The sequence below is a fragment of the Plectropomus leopardus genome, chromosome 8 (genome assembly GCF_026936395.1).
Source record: "Plectropomus leopardus strain MGB_pleo_1.0 chromosome 8, ASM2693639v1, whole genome shotgun sequence".
NCBI classification, from domain to species: domain Eukaryota; kingdom Metazoa; phylum Chordata; class Actinopteri; order Perciformes; family Serranidae; genus Plectropomus; species Plectropomus leopardus.
Window position 1 is genome coordinate 10040728 of NC_142183.1, and position 19448 is coordinate 10060175.

General features: G+C 36.2%; 1 protein-coding gene across 4 annotated transcripts in view; it reads left to right on the forward strand.

Annotated features, from left to right (window-relative positions):
- fam13b (family with sequence similarity 13 member B) overlaps positions 1 to 19448 on the forward strand; it is a 138284-nt gene that overhangs the window by 93998 nt on the left and 24838 nt on the right. For all 4 annotated transcript variants that reach the window (XM_042493280.2, XM_042493279.2, XM_042493281.2 and 1 more), the window contains 4 exons: positions 295 to 509; positions 615 to 698; positions 798 to 893; positions 1663 to 2042. In XM_042493280.2, the coding sequence (XP_042349214.2) occupies positions 295 to 509; positions 615 to 698; positions 798 to 893; positions 1663 to 2042 (775 nt within the window). The remainder of the gene's footprint in view (positions 1 to 294; positions 510 to 614; positions 699 to 797; positions 894 to 1662; positions 2043 to 19448) is intronic.

The window sequence follows — 19448 nt, forward strand, 5'->3', positions numbered from 1 at the left end:
GTTTGGGTTTTGACTGGGTGCGGTGTTTGGGTGTTCTTGTCCTGGGCGCGTGTGTTGTTTGAGCATGTTTGTCCTTCTCATACGGTGACTGGCTTATTTTAACCACCGCGGCTGTCTGTCAGACTCCTGCATGTCTGATTGTCCAGTGAAATGTTTCATTAGCCGATTGAAGATTTAAGATTTTCTCAGTTTATAAACCACTTTTTCTTGTCCTGGCTCCTTCTCTCTGTACTTCACCCTCTCTGTCCCCTCTGTCTTTTATCTTTGCATCATCGTGTATTCCTCCTCCCCCAGATGCCAAACACCGCGCAGAGAGTGAACTCGGCCCTCAGACTCGTCCACGGAGCAACACCTTACCCAAGAGCTTTGGCTCCACACTGGACCAAGGCACTTATGATGCAGCTGGGGAGGTCAAAGGTCAGCGCCCCACCAGGGAGGAAACACTGGATCTGATCCAGCGCAGGGTCAAAGGGAAGAGGCAGGAGGACGGCTGGCCTGATGACATTAAGGTTAGCAGCAGATGTGAACAGGACAGGCATTTTGGAGGACATGCAAGTTGTACAAGGCGTCATGCTGTATCACTATGGCATAATTAACTGTGTTCATCTCTGCAGAAAATGACCAAGGAGCAGTTGTCCTGTGAGAAGACAGTCCTTCAGAAGAATCTGCTGCACTATGAGGGCCTGCACGGTCGACCTGTAAGTCACCAAACATCCTAAATCCTGTGAAGATGTGTTAAAACACCTATTCAGACTTATTTAAACCAGTTTCTCTCTCTCTTTCTCTCTCTCTCTCAGGTCACTAGAGAGGAGCGTCTGGTGGTGAAGCCTCTCTACGATCGCTATAGATTGGTCAAACAGATGCTCACCAGAGTCAGCATCACACCTATTACAGTACGTATTGATACACTATGCTAGCTAATGAAAAGATGAACATTTTATTAAAGAACAACACACACAAACATCACCATGAGGGTCAACCCATATTGGTTTTTCAGGGTAAATACCAATACCAATTATAAGCAGTTAAAAAACTTTATTACTTAAAACTTTATTTTAATGTATTTGGCAAATGTTTAATAAAAACTGAGACTTTCAACATCATAATGTATACAGCAAGTTCCCAGCAACTTTTTTATAAAGTCATATGAAAATTTGAATAAAAAACGAACAGATAAAAATAGCTCCCTGGGGTTTTAGAAAGTAAAGGTTCCTCTCATTCTGACACTTTCTTTGCATTTTTTATTTTTTTTAAATTTTATTTTATCGGCGATCATTGAAATAAAACACAGATATAGATAATCAGTCAGACCGATTATCTGTTGGTCCCTAATCACAATCAACACTTTACCTTCTTTTATCATTGGTACAATGAGCTGCCTCCATGAATTTATAGTGTTAATTTATTGTGTTGTACTGAAAAGTGTTACTCATATGTAGTCTGCCCTCATTCATATAAATGAGTCGGACAAACTGGACTGCAATACTTTTATGTAGGAGTACTTGTAATCTTGCAAATGAGCAAATACTACAGAAACAATACAAATATACACAAGAATATGAACATTCACACTCAAGTGAATTCAAGTTAATTTAATGCATATTTTAAGTAGTGCACACACACAGACAGACGCACTTCATGGACCTCCCCCCTCTGCCCCAGGTGTCCCCCTCCAGTAAGAGACGAAGTCAGACGCTCCAGCCAATTATTGAGGGTGAAACCGCTCATTTCTGGGAGGAGATCAAAGAGGAGGAGGAGGACGAGCGTAAAGAAAGAGAAGGAGGAGAACAAGAAGAGAGGGAGGAGGAGCGTGAGGAGGAGGAAGAAGAGGAGGACGAGGAGGAGGGAGAGAGCAGTGGTGGGGAAATGCAGAGCTCTGAGGTCATCATGGCCGTCGACCTTGTGACCTCGTCTGACGGATCAGTGAGGACCCAGAACCAACTCGACAGGCAGAGCGATTGTTCAATGAGAGCCAAGATGGAGGAGGGTTCTGGGAAGCTGGCTCTGGACCTGCGGCTGTCAAGCTCCAATGCCTCGTCCATGTAAGTAAATACTCATTGTTCATCATCTTGTACTTCAACCTGTGTCAAACATGGCAACATAGAACTCCTTGTGGAGACACGCCATAGTATAGAGTTGATAAAAAGGCCCAAACACTATAGTGTGTCAAAAGAATGGCTGAAATCACAAAATGTCTAATAAAAACATGACAACAGTATACAATGTCAAAAAAAAAGGCCAAAAATGTCATGATATAGCATGTCCAAAAAATGACGAAAGAAGGCAATAGTATAGTATGGCGAAAAAGTCAAATTTTGACCCCTCCTAAAAATGGCTGGAAAACACTTAGAATTACTTGTAGAGGCGTGTTATAGTATACAAAGTAGAAATAAAGTACAAAAAAGGCCAAAAACCTCATAATTTAGCATGTCCAAAAAATGACGAAAGAAGGCAATAGTATAGTATGGCGAAAAAGTCAAATTTTGACCCCTCCTAAAAATGGCTGGAAAACACTTAGAATTACTTGTAGAGGCGTGTTATAGTATACAAAGTAGAAATAAAGTACAAAAAAGGCCAAAAACCTCATAATTTAGCATGTCCAAAAAATGACGAAAGAAGGCAATAGTATAGTATGGCGAAAAAGTCAAATTTTGACCCCTCCTAAAAATGGCTGAAAACCACTTAGAATTACTTGTAGAGGCGTGTTTTAGTATACAAAGTGGGAATTAAATACAAAAAAGGCCAACAACCTCATATTTTAGCATGTCCAAAAAATGACGAAAGAAGGCAATAGTATAGTATGGCGAAAAAGTCAAATTTTGACCCCTCCTAAAAATGGCTGAAAACCACTTAGAATTACTTGTAGAGGCGTGTTATAGTATACAAAGTAGAAATAAAGTACAAAAAAGGCCAAAAACCTCATAATTTAGCATGTCCAAAAAATGACGAAAGAAGGCAATAGTATAGTATGGCTAAAAAGTCAAATTTTGACCCTCCTAAAATGGCTGGAAACCACTTAGAATAACTTGTAGAGGCGTGTTATAGTATTCAAAGTGGGAATGAAGTACAAAATGCCCAAAACCTCACATTTTAGCATGTCCAAAAAATGACGAAAGAAGGCAATAGTATAGTATGGCGAAAAAGTCAAATTTTGACCCCTCCTAAAAATGGCTGGAAACCACTTAGAATTACTTGTAGAGGCGTGTTATAGTATACAAAGTAGAAATAAAGTACAAAAAAGGCCAAAAACCTCATAATTTAGCATGTCCAAAAAATGACGAAAGAAGGCAATAGTATAGTATGGCGAAAAAGTCAAATTTTGACCCCTCCTGAAAATGGCTGGAAACCACTTAGAATAACTTGTAGAGGCGTGTTATAGTATTCAAAGTGGGAATAAAGTACAAAATGCCCAAAACCTCACATTTTAGCATGTCCAAAAAATGACGAAAGAAGGCAATAGTATAGTATGGCGAAAAAGTCAAATTTTGACCCCTCCTAAAAATGGCTGGAAACCGCTTAGAATGACTTGTAGAGGCGTGTTATAGTATACAAAGTGGAAATTAAGTACAAAAAAGGCCCAAAACCTTATAATTTAGCATGTCCAAAAAATGACGAAAGAAGGCAATAGTATAGTATGGCGAAAAAGTCAAATTTTGACCCTCCTAAAATGGCTGGAAACCGCTTAGAATAACTTGTAGAGGCGTGTTATAGTATACAAAGTAGAAATAAAGTACAAAAAAGGCCCAAAACCTCATATTTTAGCATGTCCAAAAAATGACGAAAGAAGGCAATAGTATAGTATGGCGAAAAAAGTCAAATTTTGACCCCTCCTAAAAATGGCTGGAAACCACTTAGAATTACTTGTACAGACGCGTTATAGTATACAAAGTGGGAATAAAGTACAAAAAAAGGCCCAAAACCTCATAATTTAGCATGTCCAAAAAATGACGAAAGAAGGCAATAGTATAGTATGGCGAAAAAGTCAAATTTTGACCCCTCCTAAAAATGGCTGGAAACCACTTAGAATTACTTGTAGAGGCGTGTTATAGTATACAAAGTGGGAATAAAGTACAAAAAAGGTCAAAAACCTCGTAATATTGCATGTCCAAAAAATGACGAAAGAAGGCAATAGTATAGTATGTCGAAAAAAAGTCAAATTTTGACCCTCCTGAAAATGGCTGAAAACCACTTAGAATGACTTGTAGAGACGCGTTATAGTATACAAAGTGGGAATAAAGTACAAAAGGCCCAAAACCTCATATTTTAGCATGTCCAAAAATGACGAAAGAAGGCAATAGTATAGTATGGCGAAAAAGTCAAATTTTGACCCCTCCTAAAAATGGCTGGAAACCATTTAGAATTACTTGTAGAGGCGTGTTATAGTATACAAAGTAGAAATAAAGTACAAAAAAGGCCCAAAACCTCATGTTTTAGCATGTCCAAAAAATGACGAAAGAAGGCAATAGTATAGTATGGCGAAAAAAGTCAAATTTTGACCCCTCCTAAAAATGGCTGGAAACCACTTAGAATTACTTGTAGAGGCGTGTTATAGTATACAAAGTGGGAATAAAGTACAAAAAAGGCCCAAAACCTCATGTTTTAGCATGTCCAAAAAATGACGAAAGAAGGCAATAGTATAGTATGGCGAAAAAGTCAAATTTTGACCCCTCCTAAAATGGCTGGAAAACACTTAGAATTACTTGTAGAGGCGTGTTATAGTATACAAAGTAGAAATAAAGTACAAAAGGCCAAAAACCTCATATTTTAGCATGTCCAAAAATGACGAAAGAAGGCAATAGTATAGTATGGCGAAAAAAGTCAAATTTTGACCCCTCCTAAAATGGCTGGAAACCACTTAGAATGACTTGTAGAGGCGTGTTATAGTATACAAAGTGGAATAAAGTACAAAAAGGCCAAAAACCTCATAATTTAGCATGTCCAAAAAATGACGAAAGAAGGCAATAGTATAGTATGGCGAAAAAGTCAAATTTTGACCCCTCCTAAAAATGGCTGGAAACCACTTAGAATTACTTGTAGAGGCGTGTTATAGTATACAAAGTAGAAATAAAGTACAAAACAGGCCAAAAACCTCATATTTTAGCATGTCCAAAAATGACGAAAGAAGGCAATAGTATAGTATGGCGAAAAAGTCAAATTTTGACCCCTCCTAAAAATGGCTGGAAACCACTTAGAATGACTTGTAGAGACGCGTTATAGTATACAAAGTGGGAATAAAGTACAAAAAAGGCCAAAAACCTCATATTTTAGCATGTCCAAAAATGACGAAGAAGGCAATAGTATAGTATGGCGAAAAAGTCAAATTTTGACCCCTCCTAAAATGGCTGGAAACCACTTAGAATTACTTGTAGAGGCGTTATAGTATACAAAGTGGAATAAAGTACAAAAAAGGCCAAAACCTCATGTTTTAGCATGTCCAAAAATGACGAAAGAAGGCAATAGTATAGTATGGCGAAAAAGTCAAATTTTGACCCCTCCTAAAATGGCTGGAAACCACTTAGAATTACTTGTAGAGGCGTGTTATAGTATACAAAGTAGAAATAAAGTACAAAAAAGGCCAAAAACCTCATATTTTAGCATGTCCAAAAAATGACGAAAGAAGGCAATAGTATAGTATGGCGAAAAAGTCAAATTTTGACCCCTCCTAAAAATGGCTGGAAACCACTTAGAATGACTTGTAGAGACGCGTTATAGTATACAAAGTGGGAATAAAGTACAAAAAAGGCCAAAAACCTCATAATTTAGCATGTCCAAAAAATGACGAAAGAAGGCAATAGTATAGTATGGCGAAAAAGTCAAATTTTGACCCCTCCTAAAAATGGCTGGAAACCACTTAGAATGACTTGTAGAGGCGTGTTATAGTATACAAAGTGGGAATAAAGTACAAAAAGGCCCAAAACCTCATATTTTAGCATGTCCAAAAATGACGAAAGAAGGCAATAGTATAGTATGGCTAAAAAGTCAAATTTTGACCCCTCCTAAAAATGGCTGGAAACCACTTAGAATGACTTGTACAGACGCGTTATAGTATACAAAGTGGAATAAAGAAGTACAAAAAGGCCCAAAACCTCATAATTTAGCATGTCCAAAAATGACGAAAGAAGGCAATAGTATAGTATGGCGAAAAAGTCCAAATTTGACCCCCTCCTAAAATGGCTGGAAACCACTTAGAATGACTTGTAGAGGCGTGTTATAGTAAACCAAGTGGGAATAAAATACAAAAAAAGGCCCAAAACCTCATAATTTAGCATGTCCAAAAAATGACGAAAGAAGGCAATAGTATAGTATGGCGAAAAAAGTCAAATTTTGACCCCTCCTAAAAATGGCTGGAAACCACTTAGAATGACTTGTAGAGACGCGTTATAGTATACAAAGTGGGAATAAAGTACAAAAGGCCCAAAACCTCATATTTTAGCATGTCCAAAAATGACGAAAGAAGGCAATAGTATAGTATGGCTTAAAAAGTCACATTTTGACCCCTCCTAAAATGGCTGGAAACCACTTAGAATTACTTGTAGAGGCGTGTTATAGTATACAAAGTGGGAATAAAGTACAAAAAGGCCCAAAACCTCATGTTTTAGCATGTCCAAAAATGACGAAAGAAGGCAATAGTATAGTATGGCGAAAAAGTCAAATTTTGACCCCTCCTAAAAATGGCTGGAAACCACTTAGAATTACTTGTAGAGGCGTGTTATAGTATACAAAGTAGAAATAAAGTACAAAAAGGCCAAAACCTCATATTTTAGCATGTCCAAAAATGACGAAAGAAGGCAATAGTATAGTATGGCTAAAAAGTCAAATTTTGACCCCTCCTAAAATGGCTGGAAACCATTTAGAATTACTTGTAGAGGCGTGTTATAGTATACAAAGTAGAAATAAAGTACAAAAAAGGCCAAAAACCTCATAATTTAGCATGTCCAAAAAATGACGAAAGAAGGCAATAGTATAGTATGGCGAAAAAGTCAAATTTTGACCCCTCCTAAAAATGGCTGGAAACCACTTAGAATGACTTGTAGAGGCGTGTTATAGTATACAAAGTGGGAATAAAAGTACAAAAAGGCCCAAAACCTCATATTTTAGCATGTCCAAAAAATGACGAAGAAGGCAATAGTATAGTATGGCGAAAAAGTCAAATTTTGACCCTCCTAAAATGGCTGGAAACCACTTAGAATGACTTGTAGACGCGTTATAGTATACAAAGTGGGAATAAAGTACAAAAAAAGGCCCAAAACCTCATAATTTAGCATGTCCAAAAAATGACGAAAGAAGGCAATAGTATAGCATGGCGAAAAAGTCAAATTTTGACCCCTCCTAAAATGGCTGGAAACCACTTAGAATGACTTGTAGAGGCGTGTTATAGTATACAAAGTGGGAATAAAGTACAAAAAGGCCCAAAACCTCATATTTTAGCATGTCCAAAAATGACGAAAGAAGGCAATCGTATAGTATGGCGAAAAAGTCAAATTTTGACCCTCCTAAAATGGCTGGAAACCACTTAGAATGACTTGTACAGACGTTATAGTATACAAAGTGGGAATAAAGTACAAAAGGCCAAAACCTCATATTTTAGCATGTCCAAAAATGACGAAAGAAGGCAATAGTATAGTATGGCGAAAAAGTCACATTTTGACCCCTCCTAAAATGGCTGGAAACCACTTAGAATTACTTGTAGAGGCGTGTTATAGTATACAAAGTGGGAATAAAGTACAAAAGGCCCAAAACCTCATGTTTTAGCATGTCCAAAAATGACGAAAGAAGGCAATAGTATAGTATGGCGAAAAAGTCAAATTTTGACCCCTCCTAAAAATGGCTGGAAACCACTTAGAATTACTTGTAGAGGCGTGTTATAGTATACAAAGTAGAAATAAAGTACAAAAGGCCAAAACCTCATATTTTAGCATGTCCAAAAATGACGAAAGAAGGCAATAGTATAGTATGGCTAAAAAGTCAAATTTTGACCCTCCTAAAATGGCTGGAAACCACTTAGAATTACTTGTAGAGGCGTGTTATAGTATACAAAGTGGGAATAAAGTACAAAAAGGCCAAAAACCTCATAATTTAGCATGTCCAAAAATGACGAAGAAGGCAATAGTATAGTATGGCGAAAAAGTCAAATTTTGACCCCTCCTAAAATGGCTGGAAACCACTTAGAATGACTTGTAGAGGCGTGTTATAGTATACAAAGTGGGAATAAAGTACAAAAAAGGCCAAAACCTCATATTTTAGCATGTCCAAAAATGACGAAGAAGGCAATAGTATAGTATGGCGAAAAAGTCAAATTTTGACCCCTCCTAAAATGGCTGGAAACCATTTAGAATTACTTGTAGAGGCGTGTTATAGTATACAAAGTAGAAATAAAGTACAAAAAGGCCCAAAACCTCATGTTTTAGCATGTCCAAAAATGACGAAAGAAGGCAATAGTATAGTATGGCGAAAAAAGTCAAATTTTGACCCCTCCTAAAAATGGCTGAAAACCACTTAGAATAACTTGTAGAGACGCGTTATAGTATACAAAGTAGGAATAAAGTACAAAAAAGGCCAAAAACCTCATATTTTAGCATGTCCAAAAAATGACGAAAGAAGGCAATAGTATAGTATGGCGAAAAAGTCAAATTTTGACCCTCCTAAAAATGGCTGGAAACCATTTAGAATTACTTGTAGAGGCGTGTTATAGTATACAAAGTAGAAATAAAGTACAAAAAGGCCCAAAACCTCATGTTTTAGCATGTCCAAAAAATGACGAAGAAGGCAATAGTATAGTATGGCTTAAAAAGTCAAATTTTGACCCTCCTAAAATGGCTGGAAACCACTTAGAATTACTTGTAGAGCCGTGTTATAGTATACAAAGTGGGAATAAAGTACAAAAAAGGCCCAAAACCTCATGTTTTAGCATGTCCAAAAATGACGAAAGAAGGCAATAGTATAGTATGGCGAAAAAGTCAAATTTTGACCCTCCTAAAAATGGCTGGAAACCACTTAGAATTACTTGTAGAGGCGTGTTATAGTATACAAAGTAGAAATAAAGTACAAAAGGCCAAAAACCTCATATTTTAGCATGTCCAAAAATGACGAAAGAAGGCAATAGTATAGTATGGCGAAAAAGTCAAATTTTGACCCCTCCTAAAAATGGCTGAAAACCACTTAGAATGACTTGTAGAGGCGTGTTATAGTATACAAAGTGGGAATAAAGTACAAAAAAGGCCCAAAACCTCATATTTTAGCATGTCCAAAAAATGACGAAAGAAGGCAATAGTATAGTATGGCGAAAAAGTCAAATTTTGACCCCTCCTAAAAATGGCTGGAAACCACTTAGAATGACTTGTAGAGGCGTGTTATAGTATACAAAGTAGAAATAAAGTACAAAAAAGGCCAAAAACCTCATATTTTAGCATGTCCAAAAAATGACGAAAGAAGGCAATAGTATAGTACGGTAAAAAAGTCAAATTTTGACCCCTCCTAAAATGGCTGGAAACCACTTAGAATGACTTGTAGAGGCGCGTTATAGTATACAAAGTGGGAATAAAAAAGTACAAAAAAGGCCAAAAACCTCATATTTTAGCATGTCCAAAAATGACAAAAGAAGGCAATAGTATAGTATGGCGAAAAAGTCAAATTTTGACCCTCCTAAAAATGGCTGGAAACCACTTAGAATGACTTGTAGAGGCGTGTTATAGTATACAAAGTGGAATAAAGTACAAAAAAGGCCCAAAACCTCATATTTTAGCATGTCCAAAAATGACGAAAGAAGGCAATAGTATAGTATGGCGAAAAAAGTCAAATTTTGACCCCTCCTAAAAATGGCTGGAAACCACTTAGAATTACTTGTAGAGGCGTGTTATAGTATACAAAGTGGGAATAAAGTACAAAAAAGGCCCAAAACCTCATATTTTAGCATGTCCAAAAATGACGAAGAAGGCAATAGTATAGTATGGCGAAAAAGTCAAATTTTGACCCCTCCTAAAATGGCTGGAAACCATTTAGAATTACTTGTAGAGGCGTGTTATAGTATACAAAGTAGAAATAAAGTACAAAAAGGCCCAAAACCTCATGTTTTAGCATGTCCAAAAATGACGAAAGAAGGCAATAGTATAGTATGGCGAAAAAGTCAAATTTTGACCCTCCTAAAATGGCTGGAAACCACTTAGAATAACTTGTAGAGACGTTATAGTATACAAAGTGGGAATAAAGTACAAAAAGGCCAAAAACCTCATATTTTAGCATGTCCAAAAATGACGAAAGAAGGCAATAGTATAGTATGGCGAAAAAAGTCAAATTTTGACCCCTCCTAAAAATGGCTGGAAACCATTTAGAATTACTTGTAGAGGCGTGTTATAGTATACAAAGTAGAAATAAAGTACAAAAAGGCCCAAAACCTCATGTTTTAGCATGTCCAAAAAATGACGAAGAAGGCAATAGTATAGTATGGCGAAAAAGTCAAATTTTGACCCTCCTAAAATGGCTGGAAACCACTTAGAATTACTTGTAGAGGCGTGTTATAGTATACAAAGTGGGAATAAAAAAGTACAAAAAGGCCCAAAACCTCATGTTTTAGCATGTCCAAAAATGACGAAAGAAGGCAATAGTATAGTATGGCTAAAAAGTCAAATTTTGACCCCTCCTAAAAATGGCTGGAAACCACTTAGAATTACTTGTAGAGGCGTGTTATAGTATACAAAGTAGAAATAAAGTACAAAAAGGCCAAAAACCTCATATTTTAGCATGTCCAAAAAATGACGAAGAAGGCAATAGTATAGTATGGCGAAAAAAGTCAAATTTTGACCCTCCTAAAATGGCTGGAAACCACTTAGAATGACTTGTAGAGACGCTGTTATAGTATACAAAGTGGAATAAAGTACAAAAAAGGCCAAAAACCTCATATTTTAGCATGTCCAAAAAATGACGAAAGAAGGCAATAGTATAGTATGGCGAAAAAGTCAAATTTTGACCCCTCCTAAAAATGGCTGGAAACCATTTAGAATTACTTGTAGAGGCGTGTTATAGTATACAAAGTAGAAATAAAGTACAAAAAAGGCCCAAAACCTCATGTTTTAGCATGTCCAAAAAATGACGAAAGAAGGCAATAGTATAGTATGGCGAAAAAGTCAAATTTTGACCCCTCCTAAAAATGGCTGGAAACCACTTAGAATAACTTGTAGAGACGTGTTATAGTATACAAAGTGGGAATAAAGTACAAAAAGGCCAAAAACCTCATATTTTAGCATGTCCAAAAATGACGAAGAAGGCAATAGTATAGTATGGCGAAAAAGTCAAATTTTGACCCCTCCTAAAATGGCTGGAAACCATTTAGAATTACTTGTAGAGGCGTGTTATAGTATACAAAGTAGAAATAAAGTACAAAAAGGCCCAAAACCTCATGTTTTAGCATGTCCAAAAAATGACGAAAGAAGGCAATAGTATAGTATGGCGAAAAAAGTCAAATTTTGACCCCTCCTAAAAATGGCTGGAAACCACTTAGAATTACTTGTAGAGGCGTGTTATAGTATACAAAGTGGGAATAAAGTACAAAAAAGGCCCAAAACCTCATGTTTTAGCATGTCCAAAAAATGACGAAAGAAGGCAATAGTATAGTATGGCGAAAAAGTCAAATTTTGACCCCTCCTAAAAATGGCTGGAAACCACTTAGAATTACTTGTAGAGGCGTGTTATAGTATACAAAGTGGAAATAAAGTACAAAAAAGGCCAAAAACCTCATAATTTAGCATGTCCAAAAAATGACAAGAAGGCAATAGTATAGTATGGCGAAAAAGTCAAATTTTGACCCCTCCTAAAATGGCTGGAAACCACTTAGAATGACTTGTAGAGGCGTGTTATAGTATACAAAGTAGAAATAAAGTACAAAAAAGGCCAAAAACCTCATATTTTAGCATGTCCAAAAAATGACGAAAGAAGGCAATAGTATAGTATGGCGAAAAAGTCAAATTTTGACCCCTCCTAAAATGGCTGGAAACCACTTAGAATGACTTGTAGAGGCGCGTTATAGTATACAAAGTGGGAATAAAGTACAAAAAGGCCAAAACCTCATATTTTAGCATGTCCAAAAAATGACAAAAGAAGGCAATAGTATAGTATGGCGAAAAAGTCAAATTTTGACCCTCCTAAAATGGCTGGAAACCACTTAGATTGACTTGTAGAGGCGTGTTATAGTATACAAAGTGGGAATAAAGTACAAAAAAGGCCCAAAACCTCATATTTTAGCATGTCCAAAAAATGACGAAAGAAGGCAATAGTATAGTATGGCGAAAAAGTCAAATTTTGACCCTCCTAAAATGGCTGGAAACCACTTAGAATTACTTGTAGAGGCAGACGTTATAGTATACAAAGTGGGAATAAAGTACAAAAAAGGCCAAAAACCTCATAATTTAGCATGTCCAAAAAATGACGAAAGAAGGCAATAGTATAGTATGGCAAAAAAGTCAAATTTTGACCCCTCCTAAAAATGGCTGGAAACCACTTAGAATTACTTGTAGAGGTGCGTTATAGTATACAAAGTGGGAATAAAGTACAAAAAAGGCCAAAAACCTCATGTTTTAGCATGTCCAAAAAATGACGAAAGAAGGCAATAGTATAGTATGGCGAAAAAGTCAAATTTTGACCCCTCCTAAAAATGGCTGGAAACCACTTAGAATTACTTGTAGAGGCGTGTTATAGTATACAAAGTAGAAATAAAGTACAAAAAAGGCCAAAAACCTCATATTTTAGCATGTCCAAAAAATGACGAAAGAAGGCAATAGTATAGTATGGCGAAAAAAGTCAAATTTTGACCCCTCCTAAAAATGGCTGGAAACCACTTAGAATGACTTGTAGAGACGCGTTATAGTATACAAAGTGGGAATAAAGTACAAAAAAGGCCCAAAACCTCATATTTTAGCATGTCCAAAAATGACGAAAGAAGGCAATAGTATAGTATGGCGAAAAAGTCAAATTTTGACCCCTCCTAAAATGGCTGGAAACCACTTAGAATGACTTGTAGAGGCGTGTTATAGTATACAAAGTAGAAATAAAGTACAAAAAGGCCAAAACCTCATATTTTAGCATGTCCAAAAATGACGAAAGAAGGCAATAGTATAGTATGGCGAAAAAGTCAAATTTTGACCCTCCTAAAATGGCTGGAAACCACTTAGAATGACTTGTAGAGACGCGTTATAGTATACAAAGTGGGAATAAAGTACAAAAAAGGCCAAAAACCTCATATTTTAGCATGTCCAAAAAATGACAAAAGAAGGCAATAGTATAGTATGGCGAAAAAGTCAAATTTTGACCCCTCCTAAAAATGGCTGGAAACCACTTAGAATGACTTGTAGAGGCGTGTTATAGTATACAAAGTGGGAATAAAGTACAAAAAAGGCCCAAAACCTCATATTTTAGCATGTCCAAAAAATGACGAAAGAAGGCAATAGTATAGTATGGCGAAAAAAGTCAAATTTTGACCCCTCCTAAAAATGGCTGGAAACCACTTAGAATTACTTGTAGAGACGCGTTATAGTATACAAAGTGGGAATAAAGTACAAAAAAGGCCAAAAACCTCATAATTTAGCATGTCCAAAAATGACGAAAGAAGGCAATAGTATAGTATGGCGAAAAAGTCAAATTTTGACCCCTCCTAAAATGGCTGGAAACCACTTAGAATTACTTGTAGAGGTGCGTTATAGTATACAAAGTGGAATAAAGTACAAAAGGCCAAAACCTCATGTTTTAGCATGTCCAAAAATGACGAAGAAGGCAATAGTATAGTATGGCTAAAAGTCAAATTTTGACCCTCCTAAAATGGCTGGAAACCACTTAGAATTACTTGTAGAGGCGTGTTATAGTATACAAAGTAGAAATAAAGTACAAAAAAGGCCCAAAACCTCATATTTTAGCATGTCCAAAAAATGACGAAAGAAGGCAATAGTATAGTATGGCGAAAAAAGTCAAATTTTGACCCCTCCTAAAAATGGCTGGAAACCACTTAGAATGACTTGTACAGACGCGTTATAGTATACAAAGTGGGAATAAAGTACAAAAAAAGGCCCAAAACCTCATAATTTAGCATGTCCAAAAAATGACGAAAGAAGGCAATAGTATAGTATGGCGAAAAAGTCAAATTTTGACCCCTCCTAAAAATGGCTGGAAACCACTTAGAATGACTTGTAGAGGCGTGTTATAGTATACAAAGTAGAAATAAAGTACAAAAAAGGCCAAAAACCTCATATTTTAGCATGTCCAAAAATGACGAAAGAAGGCAATAGTATAGTATGGCGAAAATGTCAAATTTTGACCCCTCCTAAAAATGGCTGGAAACCACTTAGAATGACTTGTAGAGACGCGTTATAGTATACAAAGTGGGAATAAAGTACAAAAAAGGCCCAAAACCTCATATTTTAGCATGTCCAAAAAATGACGAAAGAAGGCAATAGTATAGTATGGCGAAAAAGTCAAATTTTGACCCCTCCTAAAAATGGCTGGAAACCACTTAGAATTACTTGTAGAGGCGTGTTATAGTATACAAAGTAGAAATAAAGCACAAAAAAGGCCAAAAACCTCATATTTTAGCATGTCCAAAAAATGACGAAAGAAGGCAATAGTATAGTATGGCGAAAAAGTCACATTTTGACCCCTCCTAAAAATGGCTGGAAACCACTTAGAATTACTTGTAGAGGCGTGTTATAGTATACAAAGTGGAAATAAAGTACAAAAAAGGCCCAAAACCTCATGTTTTAGCATGTCCAAAAAATGACGAAAGAAGGCAATAGTATAGTATGGCGAAAAAGTCAAATTTTGACCCCTCCTAAAAATGGCTGGAAACCACTTAGAATTACTTGTAGAGGCGTGTTATAGTATACAAAGTAGAAATAAAGTACAAAAGGCCAAAACCTCATATTTTAGCATGTCCAAAAATGACGAAAAGAAGGCAATAGTATAGTATGGCGAAAAAAGTCAAATTTTGACCCTCCTAAAATGGCTGGAAACCACTTAGAATTACTTGTAGAGGCGTGTTATAGTATACAAAGTGGGAATAAAGTACAAAAGGCCAAAACCTCATATTTTAGCATGTCCAAAAAATGACGAAAGAAGGCAATAGTATAGTATGGCGAAAAAAGTCAAATTTTGACCCCTCCTAAAAATGGCTGGAAACCACTTAGAATGACTTGTAGAGACGCGTTATAGTATACAAAGTGGGAATAAAGTACAAAAAAGGCCCAAAACCTCATATTTTAGCATGTCCAAAAAATGACGAAAGAAGGCAATAGTATAGTATGGCGAAAAAGTCAAATTTTGACCCCTCCTAAAAATGGCTGGAAACCACTTAGAATTACTTGTAGAGGCGCTGTTATAGTATACAAAAGTGGGAAATAAAAAAGAACAAAAAAGCCCAAAAACCCATAATTTAGCCATTCCAAAAAATGACGAAAGAAGGCAATAGTATAGTATGGCGAAAAAGTCAAATTTTGACCCTCCTAAAAATGGCTGGAAACCACTTAGAATTACTTGTAGAGGCGCGTTATAGTATACAAAGTGGGAATAAAGTACAAAAAAGGCCAAAAACCTCATGTTTTAGCATGTCCAAAAAATGACGAAAGAAGGCAATAGTATAGTATGGCGAAAAAGTCAAATTTTGACCCCTCCTAAAATGGCTGGAAACCACTTAGAATTACTTGTAGAGGCGTGTTATAGTATACAAAGTAGAAATAAAGTACAAAAAGGCCCAAAACCTCATATTTTAGCATGTCCAAAAATGACGAAAAGAAGGCAATAGTATAGTATGGCTAAAAAGTCAAATTGTGACCCCTCCTAAAAATGGCTGGAAACCACTTAGAATGACTTGTAGAGACGCGTTATAGTATACAAAGTGGGAATAAAGTACAAAAAAGGCCAAAAACCTCATAATTTAGCATGTCCAAAAAATGACGAAAGAAGGCAATAGTATAGTATGGCGAAAAAGTCAAATTTTGACCCCTCCTAAAAATGGCTGGAAACCACTTAGAATGACTTGTAGAGGCATGTTATAGTATACAAAGTGGGAATAAAGTACAAAAAGGCCCAAAACCTCATATTTTAGCATGTCCAAAAAATGACGAAGAAGGCAATAGTATAGTATGGCGAAAAAGTCAAATTTTGACCCTCCTAAAAATGGCTGGAAACCACTTAGAATTACTTGTAGAGACGCTGTTATAGTATACAAAGTGGGAATAAAGTACAAAAGGCCCAAAACCTCATATTTTAGCATGTCCAAAAATGACGAAAGAAGGCAATAGTATAGTATGGTGAAAAGTCAAATTTTGACCCCTCCTAAAAATGGCTGGAAACCACTTAGAATTACTTGTAGAGGCGTGTTATAGTATACAAAGTAGAAATAAAGTACAAAAAAGGCCAAAAACCTCATAATTTAGCATGTCCAAAAATGACGAAAGAAGGCAATAGTATAGTATGGCAAAAGTCACATTTTGACCCCTCCTAAAATGGCTGGAAACCACTTAGAATTACTTGTAGAGGCGTGTTATAGTATACAAAGTGGGAATAAAGTACAAAAGGCCCAAAACCTCATGTTTTAGCATGTCCAAAAATGACGAAGAAGGCAATAGTATAGTATGGCGAAAAAGTCAAATTTTGACCCCTCCTAAAATGGCTGGAAACCACTTAGAATTACTTGTAGAGGCGTGTTATAGTATACAAAGTAGAAATAAAGTACAAAAAGGCCAAAAACCTCATATTTTAGCATGTCCAAAAAATGACGAAAAGAAGGCAATAGTATAGTATGGCTTAAAAGTCAAATTTTGACCCCTCCTAAAATGGCTGGAAACCACTTAGAATTACTTGTAGAGGCGTGTTATAGTATACAAAGTGGGAATAAAGTACAAAAAGGCCAAAAACCTCATATTTTAGCATGTCCAAAAAATGACGAAAGAAGGCAATAGTATAGTATGGCGAAAAAGTCAAATTTTGACCCCTCCTAAAAATGGCTGGAAACCACTTAGAATTACTTGTAGAGGCGTGTTATAGTATACAAAGTGGGAATAAAGTAAAAAAAGCCCAAAACCTCATAATTTAGCATGTCCAAAAAATGACGAAGAAGGCAATAGTATAGTATGGCTTAAAAAGTCAAATTTTGACCCCTCCTAAAATGGCTGGAAACCACTTAGAATGACTTGTAGAGGCGCTGTTATAATATACAAAGTAGGAATAAAGTACAAAAAAGGCCAAAAACCTCATATTTTAGCATGTCCAAAAAATGACAAAAGAAGGCAATAGTATAGTATGGCGAAAAAGTCAAATTTTGACCCTCCTAAAATGGCTGGAAACCACTTAGAATGACTTGTAGAGGCGTGTTATAGTATACAAAGTGGGAATAAAGTACAAAAGGCCCAAAACCTCATATTTTAGCATGTCCAAAAATGACGAAGAAGGCAATAGTATAGTATGGCGAAAAAAGTCAAATTTTGACCCTCCTAAAATGGCTGGAAACTACTTAGAATTACTTGTAGAGACGCGTTATAGTATACAAAGTGGGAATAAAGTACAAAAAAGGCCAAAAACCTCATAATTTAGCATGTCCAAAAAATGACGAAAGAAGGCAATAGTATAGTATGGCGAAAAAGTCAAATTTTGACCCCTCCTAAAAATGGCTGGAAACCGCTTAGAATTACTTGTAGAGGTGCGTTATAGTATACAAAGTGGGAATATAGTACAAAAAAGGCCAAAAACCTCATGTTTTAGCATGTCCAAAAAATGACGAAAGAAGGCAATAGTATAGTATGGCGAAAAGTCAAATTTTGACCCTCCTAAAATGGCTGGAAACCACTTAGAATTACTTGTAGAGGCGTGTTATAGTATACAAAGTAGAAATACAGTACAAAAAAGGCCCAAAACCTCATATTTTAGCATGTCCAAAAATGACGAAGAAGGCAATAGTATAGTATGGCGAAAAAGTCAAATTTTGACCCCTCCTAAAATGGCTGGAAACCACTTAGAATGACTTGTACAGACGCGTTATAGTATACAAAGTGGAATAAAGTACAAAAAGGCCCAAAACCTCATAATTTAGCATGTCCAAAAATGACGAAGAAGGGAATAGTATAGTATGGCGAAAAAGTCAAATTTTGACCCCTCCTAAAAATGGCTGGAAACCACTTAGAATGACTTGTAGAGGCGTGTTATAGTATACAAAGTGGGAATAAAGTACAAAAAAGGCCCAAAACCTCATATTTTAGCATGTCCAAAAAATGACGAAAGAAGGCAATAGTATAGTATGGCGAAAAAGTCAAATTTTGACCCCCCCTAAAATGGCTGGAAACCACTTAGAATGACTTGTAGAGGCCGTTATAGTATACAAAGTGGGAATAAAGTACAAAAAGGCCCAAAACCTCATATTTTAGCATGTCCAAAAATGACGAAAGAAGGCAATAGTATAGTATGGCTGAAAAAGTCAAATTTTGACCCCTCCTAAAAATGGCTGGAAACCACTTAGAATGACTTGTAGAGGCGTGTTATAGTATACAAAGTAGAAATAAAGTACAAAAAAGGCCAAAAACCTCATATTTTAGCATGTCCAAAAATGACGAAGAAGGCAATAGTATAGTATGGCGAAAAAAGTCAATTTTGACCCCTCCTAAAATGGCTGGAAACCACTTAGAATTACTTGTAGAGGCGTGTTATAGTATACAAAGTGGGAATAAAGAAAGTACAAAAAAGGCCCAAAACCTCATATTTTAGCATGTCCAAAAAATGACGAAAGAAGGCAATAGTATAGTATGGCGAAAAAGTCAAATTTTGACCCCTCCTAAAAATGGCTGGAAACCACTTAGAATTACTTGTAGAGGCGTGTTATAGTATACAAAGTAGAAATAAAGTACAAAAAAGGCCCAAAACCTCATATTTTAGCATGTCCAAAAAATGACGAAGAAGGCAATAGTATAGTATGGCGAAAAAGTCAAATTTTGACCCCTCCTAAAATGGCTGGAAACCACTTAGAATTACTTGTAGAGGCGTGTTATAGTATACAAAGTGGGAATAAAGTACAAAAAGGCCAAAAACCTCATATTTTAGCATGTCCAAAAATGACGAAGAAGGCAATAGTATAGTATGGCGAAAAAGTCAAATTTTGACCCTCCTAAAAATGGCTGGAAACCACTTAGAATGACTTGTAGAGGCGTGTTATAGTATACAAAGTAGAAATAAAGTACAAAAGGCCAAAACCTCATATTTTAGCATGTCCAAAAATGACGAAAGAAGGCAATAGTATAGTATGGCGAAAAAGTCAAATTTTGACCCCTCCTAAAATGGCTGGAAACCACTTAGAATTACTTGTAGAGGCGTGTTATAGTATACAAAGTGGGAATAAAGTACAAAAAAGGCCCAAAACCTCATATTTTAGCATGTCCAAAAAATGACGAAAGAAGGCAATAGTATAGTATGGCTAAAAAGTCAAATTT